Source organism: Sturnira hondurensis, unplaced genomic scaffold (assembly GCF_014824575.4).
Source record: "Sturnira hondurensis isolate 20B ecotype Veracruz unplaced genomic scaffold, ASM1482457v3 Scaffold0009229, whole genome shotgun sequence".
NCBI lineage: Eukaryota > Metazoa > Chordata > Mammalia > Chiroptera > Phyllostomidae > Sturnira > Sturnira hondurensis.
Window position 1 is genome coordinate 486,900 of NW_028081860.1, and position 8,146 is coordinate 495,045.

Consider the following 8,146-nt stretch of genomic DNA (forward strand, 5'->3'; position numbering starts at 1 on the left):
TACCCCCAAAGACCCCGGGAGTGCGCTTCTATGGAAGAGCCTCAGGTGCTGCCGGACATACAATCCCCTACCCACGGCTCCTGATGGGAACTAGAACAGCCTCTTTAGGATGAGTTGTGGGACCAGGAGCACAATATCTAATCCCTTTTTGTGGGTGTACAATAATTCCCACCTACTTGTTCCTGCTAGATGGGAAAGGAGATGGTGGACGACTTGCGCACAGTGGGGGCAGAAAGTCATGGAATGGGCGAGAAGGAGGGGGAGGCAAAGCCTGGAGATGGGGGTGAGAGCGCAGGAGCCCTTGTGGCGCACTCTCCCGACAGGAGGCGGACTGCGCACGCGCGCCGGTGGGGGGGGGTGCCGAGTAACGGGAGAGGGGGCGCGCGAGGAAGGGAGAGGGGAGAGCGGGATCCAGGGAGAGGCCGGGGCCGCGGGCGCGCGACGGCGCCGTGGGCCCGAAGCCCCTAGAAGGGCACGACGCGCGCGCAGCCCGGACAAGTGAAGCCCCGGCGAAAGGGGTGCCCGCGGGGCTGAGGCCAGGATGCGCGCCGAAGGCGGGAGGCAGTGGAGCGCCAGGCGAAGGTGGCCCTGGAGGCCGCGGCGAGGACGGTCACCCGCGAGTGTGGGTGACGGGCGGGGGGGGGGGGGGCCGTCACCGGCAACGGCGGGAGGGGGAGGGTAAAGAGGAGGGACGCCATCCGCTAGCCGTGTCGCCGACCCCGCGGGCCCCTCCCGCGCCACGTCCCGCCCCTACCCCCCGCCCCTCGGCAAGGGTCCCCGCCCGCGGCCGCGGCGGTCCCACTCACAGTCTCTCCTCCTCGCCTCCTCCTCCTCCTCCGCTTGGCGCGGCAGCGGCGGCGGCGGCCATGTTCCGGACGGCTTTTACCACAGCCCTCTCCGAGAGGAGGGAGCGCGCGCGCCTCCGACGCCGGGACCCCGCACGGCCGACGTCGAGTCCCGCCCTCCGGGCCGGCAGGCTTGCAGCTGCACCTGCGCGCCCGCGTCTCGCCTCCAGGACCGCAGCGAGCCCGCCCGCAATTGGGTGAAACGGGCAGAGAGGGGCGGGGCCTCGGCGGTGGCTTCGCCAATTGGCGGGAGTTTGTGTCCATTCTGGCTAGGGAAAAGGGGGTGGGCACTCTCTCCAGCTGTCGATTGGCTGACGTTGGCCGTCATTTGGGGAAGAGAGGCGGCTTGGGCTCGCAGGGGTTGGTCTAGTGGGCGGAATTTGAATATTAAGAATTAATGGGCCCTTGCGGATGCTGGGGCAAGGGAAGGCCTAGGCTCCGAACTCCTGTTTTCGTGGCCCTCCTGGGCCATTGCCTTGCTGTCCACAAATGCACCAAATATGTTGCAATAAGTGTTTCACTGAACCCTCATTTTCTCAATAAAACCACTTTTAGTAGAAGCAGTAAAGTTGCCTTCCCTGGAGCCTGACATTGTTCCAGCCGAGGGACCTTAATTTAATAGGCTTACCCTTTGCATTCTTTCATCTGAGCCTGCCATGAGTCACACTCTCATAGAGGCAGGGAATAAACTGACAGCAAATCACTGTCCTGGCCTTCGTGAAACTCTGGTAGGAGAAGAGGGTACATACCAAAGCTGCATGAGACCTGCCATTGCTGGATCGGATGGTTTGGTAGAGGTGTGAATAGGGGCAGTGGGAACACAGAGGAACAGCACTAAACTATCTGGAGGGGAAGGCTTCCTAGAAGAGGTGATTTGGGAACTAAGATCCAGAAATTCTGTTTCGGAAAAATATTTTAAGAGTATGAGAAAGTTTTAGCAAATGAGGTGTTCAGGACAATACTGTTTGTCAAGGCGACCTTACTCTGATTCCAGCCTCCAATTCATCCAGTGCTCCTTGTGCTAGTTCTATGATCAATAAGGAATCTTCTTATTTTGATTTGGCTCTCACCCCATTTATTTATTAAACAGCTGCTATGTGCCAGGCACTGTTCCAAGTTCTGGATGCAAAGTACTGAACAAGACAGCAAACTAACATTCTTATGGGGTATATTTATACTAAACATATAAATAAATGTATAATGTAATGTCACGTAGTAATACTGGCTTTGAGACAAATAAAACAAGGGTGAAGGTGGTGCTATTTAGATATCCACAGGCTTTTGCCCTCATCTTATTCCTCCATATGGGTATCTAGAGAGAGAATATTTCAGGCAAGTGGAAAGGCCCCGAGGAAAGCCTGTTCCTGGCATGTTGGGGCCTAACAAGGAAGCTTATGTGGCTAGAAAGGGGTGGGGTGAGCAGCTGGAGCCACCATGGGAACTGGGAGCTTATTTTGAGATGAGAAGCTCTTGGAGAATTTTGAACTGGAAGCTGACAGCATCAGATCTGTGTTGTAGGTGCAATGTGGAGAACTATCTGTGCTGGGACAAGACTAGGAGCAAGAGCCCATTCAGGAGGTTCTGACAACAGTCTAGGAGAGGTGACAGTGGCTTTAACCACAGTGGTGGCAGTGAAGGTTCTGAGAAATTGTGAGATTCGAGCTATATTTTCAAAATCAAGCAGAAAGGATTGGCTGTGGGGTATAAAAAAGAGAAGAAAGAAGGCGATTCCTGAGTTTTTGGCCTGAGCAACTGAGTAAATGGGTGCCTTTCACCACAATTGGGAAAACTGTAAGAAAAGCACATTTTTGGAGGTACAGATCAAGGGTAGCTTGATCATGGCTTTGGCCATGTTAAGCTTGGGGTGCCTGTTAGACGTGCAAGTGGAAATGTTGAGTAGGTTGTTGGGTCAACAGCAGTAAACAATTCAGCAAGCTGAACATCCAACTCAAGAAGCTATGAAAGGAACAGCAGAGTAAACCCAAAAAAGTAAAAGAAAAATGGGATGAGCAGAAATTGGTGAAGCAGAAACATGTGATAGAGAGGACTGAGAACATCAAAAGCTGATTCTTTGAAAAGCTGAACAACAGAAGCCAAACTTCTAACAAGCTAGATATAGAAGAAAAGAAACAAATCAATTATCAGGGTGGCCAAAAAGTTCATTTGGTTTTTCCCATAAGATGGCTCTAATAGTGCTTAGTTGTCTTTAACTTCATTCAAAACTATTTCGTTAGATGGTATTGTGACAGCTGTCATATCAGTGTGCATTTTTAAAAAAACCAAATTGGCGAATTTCTGTGTAACCATTTTAACATTGAAGATGGAAGAAAATATGCAACATTTTGGCATATTATACTTTATTACTTCAAGAAAGGTAAAACCGCAACTGAAATGCAAAAAATATTTGTGCCATGTGTGGAGAAGGTGCTGTGACTGAATGAACATGTCAAAAGTGATTAGTGAAGTTTCATGCTCGAGATTTCTGGCTGTACGATGCTCCATGGTTGGGTAGAACAGTTGAAGTTGATAGCAATCAAATTCAGATATTAACTGAGAACAATCAACATTATACCACATGGGAGATAGCCACATACTCAAAATATCCGAATCAATAAAGTTATTGGTGAAAGTGAAAAAGGTGTCTTTTATTTTATAGAAAAAGCTAGGTGGACTTTTTGGCCAAAACTAAATGGACTTTTCATTTCTTTATATTAGAAAATATAAAAATATTAGAAAAATCTAATATAAAGAAATGAAAAGTAGATATAGCATATAGATACAATAGATTATACAATAGACGATAGATAACAGAGCTACATTTCAAAAAGATATTATGAACAATTGTGCGGATACATTGGAAACCATAAGCACAATGAACTAATTCCTAAAAAAGCACAGCTTACAAAAACTGACTCTGGAAACAGAAAACCTGAGTAGACCCTCTATAACCAAAAAGAAGTTGACTATGTCTTTTAAAAATCTACCTCCCCCTCAAAAACACAAGCTCAGAGAGTTTTACAGATGAATTCTACCAAATCTTTAATGAGTGGGTAATTTCAAACATATAAAGAAAAGAATGAAATCTCTCCAAACTTTTATGAGACAAATATAATACTACAACAAGCCAATGAATGTATTACATAGGATGTGGAAATGGATGTAAAAATTCTAGACAAATAAACAAGCTAGCAATATATAATAATATATCATAACAAAGGAAGCAAAGATGCAAGAATGCAAGGATGGTTTGCAATTAGAAAATCAACCTTAACAAATTTAAGGGGAACAAATTATACGATTATTTAAATAAATGCAGAAAAATGGTTTGATAAAATTCAACACCTACTTATGATTTAAATAAAAACAACTTAGAGAACTATGAATAGAAGGGAACTTCCTTAATCTAATCAAAGGTGTCTATAAAAAGACTTAGAGCAAACATTGCACTTAATGGTGTTAAGTGGAGACAGCAATAAACAGAACAAGAACTACAGTAGAATATCATTTATGCAAAATAAAACATGTGTGTGTCCTCCCACTTTCTTTTAAACTTCATCCTTGTGGTTCCACCATGAGGAGAAAGACACATTAATTCCAAGTTGATTCCCTGGTTGTTAGGATGCAGACATGGAAATTCAGATAGTAATAAACTGGAAAAGGTAATGGGGGAGAAAAAAAGATTCAACTCACTCTAGCTACAAAAAATATAAAAGAGTTGGGAATAAACTTAACTTAAAAAGCCAAAAACTTGTGTTAAAAAACTATAAAATTTTACTGAAAAAACATAAAAGAAGACCTGAAAAAGAAATAGAAACTACCAAGGGAAAAGTAGACATAATAAAGATGTCAGTTCTTCATAAATTAATCTGGAAATTCTTTGCCTGAATCAAAATCCGACAGTTTTTATAGACTTGAACAAATTAATGCTAGATTAGGAAGACTAAGTGTACAAGACTAGAATTCAAGACATTTCTGAAAGCAAAAACCAACAAGGAGGGTCTTGCTAAAAATTCTTTAGTTTAAATAAACACGACTTAAATGATACAGTATCACTCTTGCTATTGAAAAGTAGGAAAACATACTAGAGTTTAATGTATATACTAGTAGAATTAAAATTGAGTCATTTAGTCCTGGCTGGCATGGCTCAGTGGGTTGAGCGTGGCCTGCGAACTAAAAGGTCACCAGTTTGATTACCAGTCAGGGTACATGCCTGGGTTGAGGCCAGGTCCCTAGTTGGAGGCGTGTGACAGGCACCCAATCTATGTATCTCTTGCACATTGATGTTTCTCTCCCTCTCTTTCTCCCTCCCTTCTCCTCTCTCTCAAGAGTAAATAAATGAAATCTTTAAAAAACTCACCATCTTATATTTAAAATGAGTCATTTAAAAGAAAAATGGGACTGGCCCTGGCCTGTGTGGCTCAGTAGGTTGGAGCATTGTTCCATGGAGCAAAAGGTCAAAAGTTCCATCCCCAGTCAGAGTACATACCTAATCCTTCTCTCTCTCTCTCTCTGTCCTTCCTCTCTTTCTAAAAACAATGAAAAAAATGTCCTCAGGTGAGTATAAAAATATATTAAAATATTAAAATTGGAACTATAACATTTTTTTAATATATATTTTTAAAGATTTTTTTATTTATTTATGTATCTTTAGAGGGGACAGAGAGAGAGAAACATCAATGTATGGTTGCCTTTTATGCATCCCCTGCTGGGCGTTGGCCTGCAGGGAACCAGCCTGCAACCCAGGCATGTGCCCTGACTGGGAATCGAACTGCGATCCTCTGGTTCTTCGCAGGCCTGTGCTCAATCCACTGAGCTACACCAGCCAGGGCGGAACTATAACATTTTGGAAATAGCTCCCCTTAAAAATAGGACTGTAGAAGATAAAAGCCAGGAAAATGTCATAGAGACAGCAATGGACAGAAACCAATAACCGCAAAGATTGTATGGATATGGCAGATAGAGTGCAAACTTCCACTCCGTCTGTCAAAAACTCTCTTGAACTGATAGAAACTATATACTTTTTAAATGAACTTTCCCTTTTTTAAAGAGATTTTGTTTATTTACTTTTCGAGAGGGGAAGGGAGGGAGGGAGACAGAGAGAAACATCAATGTGTGGTTGCCTCTCACGCACCTCCTATTGGGGACCTGGACCTGGCCTGCAACCCAGGCATGTGACCTGGACTGGGAATCGCACCAGTGACCCTTTGGTTCGCAGGCCAGCATTCAATCCACTGAAGCACACCAGCCAGGGTAAAACTATGTATTTTTTTAGGAGAGCAAATCCAACATGACAATGGAAAATGAGAAGACTATAACACACATCCTAAAAGTTTAGAACATCCCCAATGATACCGCACACACACACAACCCCCCCCCAAATTTGTTTCAAACACTACGGAACATTTCCTAAAGTTGCTTATGATTTATGCCCCTCAAAAAAAACAACAACAACAACAACACCTGAGGCCCTGGCCAGTGTGGCTCAGTTTGTTGGAGCATTGTCCCAGAACTGAAGGGTTGCAGGTTTGATTCCCAGTGAGGGCACATACCTGGGTTGAGGGTTCAGTTCCCAGTCTGGCACATATGATTCCCGGTCAGCCTGGAAGCATACTGGAGGCAACTAATTGATGCTTCTCTCTGGCATCAATATTTCTCTCTTTCCCATCCTCTATCTCTTTCTCTCTTTTTAAAAAACAATGAAAAAAATATCCTTGGTTGAGGATAAAAAAAAATTTCAGGTCCCACCTGGAACCTGGCCTTGAGACCCAGCCAGGACCCACCCTTACTGGTCCCATTTGAGAGGGTTTTGGTGTTTAATGCTGGCTGGGCCATATGGCTGGGCCATAGGGCTACCAACAGAGATCCACAGAAATCCATACTGTCAGAAAGCGACCAGCAAATACTGATGTCACATCTGTCTCAATACAACACTATCAAGTGCATGATCTGATTTTCTGGTGAGATGTGAAGAAGACTGGGTTTGTGTTTGGCCCCACGCTGATGGTGCTGCTTTCCCTGGCAGCTTTCAGTGTCATCAGTGGGTTTTCTTACCTCATCCTGGCTTTTCTCTCCATCATCATCAGCTTCCTGGTCTACAAGTCTGTCATCCGGGCTGTATGAAAGTCAGAAGAAGGCCATCCATTCCAAGCCTACCTGGATGTAGATATTACTCTCTTCTCAGAAACGTTCCATAATTATGTGAGTGCTGCCATGGTGTAAATCAACAGGAGCCTGAAACTCATTATTCTCTTTCTGATAGAAGATCTGACTAACTCCTTGAAGCTGGCTGTCCTCATGTGGCTGATGACCTATATTGGTGCTGTTTTCAAGGAAATCACCCTTCTGATTCTTGCTGAATTGCTCATTTTCAGTGTTCCAATGGTCTATGAGAAGTACAAGACCCAGACTGATCACTATATTGGCATCACCTATAACCAGACCAAGTCAGTTGTTTAAAAAACCCAAGCAATCCTGGAGAGTTTGGCTCATTTGGTTGGGTGGGCATCATTCCACAAATCAAAAGGTTGCTGGTTTGATTCCTGGTCAGGGCATATGCCTAAGATGCATGATCAGTCCCCAATTGGAGCATGGACGGAAGGCACCCAATTCATGTTTATCTCTTACATCGATGTTTTTCTCTCTCTTTTTTCTCCCTCCGTTTTGCTCTCTCTAAAATAAATAAATAACTATTTTTTTTAGAAGTCCAAGCAAACCTACCTAAAATCAGAAAGAAAAAGGCAGAATAAGTACATGGAAACCAGAAATGCCACATTTACTAAGACTTTATTTAATAGTTATAAATTTGTTATTTGTACTATGAAGGAACATGCCCAGTGTCAGCTTGAGCCTGCCTTCCAATCTTATTGTTTTTTTTTTTAATTTGGTGTCTTCTCCTCCTCTCCCTGTACCTGCAGTATCAAGCACAAAATTGTTGAGCTAGAAAAAAAAAATGACCTGATACCTTAGAACCAAAAAGAATAAAGGCAAAATCAGTTTAACAGGATAAATCAATACCTTAATGGTGGTGGAGCTTTTATGTGTATCTTGAAAGGGGGAATATTGGAGTTAAAGGAGAAAATGAAAGACAAAACACATCTCTTGGGTTCCTCTATTTAATTTTCAAGGACTAGTCTTACATACCTTCTTATAATAATTTTGCCCTAATTTTTAAGTGAAGAAATAATGGTTCACTTATGGAGAAATTATCTGGGGATGAGAATGAGATTCCTTCCCATAGGTCTGCATGTTTTGCAGCCCTTGATCCCATCTCCCTGCCCCACAAGGTGAGCAGCTACTCCTCA

The 8,146-nt window shown here is 43.8% G+C and overlaps 1 protein-coding gene and 1 pseudogene across 1 annotated transcript in view; one reads left to right on the plus strand and one right to left on the minus strand.

Moving 5' to 3' along the window:
* MECP2 (methyl-CpG binding protein 2) overlaps positions 1–954 on the minus strand; it is a 66,241-nt gene extending 65,287 nt beyond the window's left edge. Inside the window, exon 1 of the mRNA XM_037056950.1 lies at positions 807–954. Within this exon, the coding sequence (XP_036912845.1) occupies positions 807–868 (62 nt within the window). The 5' untranslated portion in view covers positions 869–954. The remainder of the gene's footprint in view (positions 1–806) is intronic.
* On the plus strand, positions 867–7,307 carry LOC118994284 (reticulon-3-like; annotated as a pseudogene).
* The last annotated feature ends 839 nt before the right edge of the window (positions 7,308–8,146 follow it).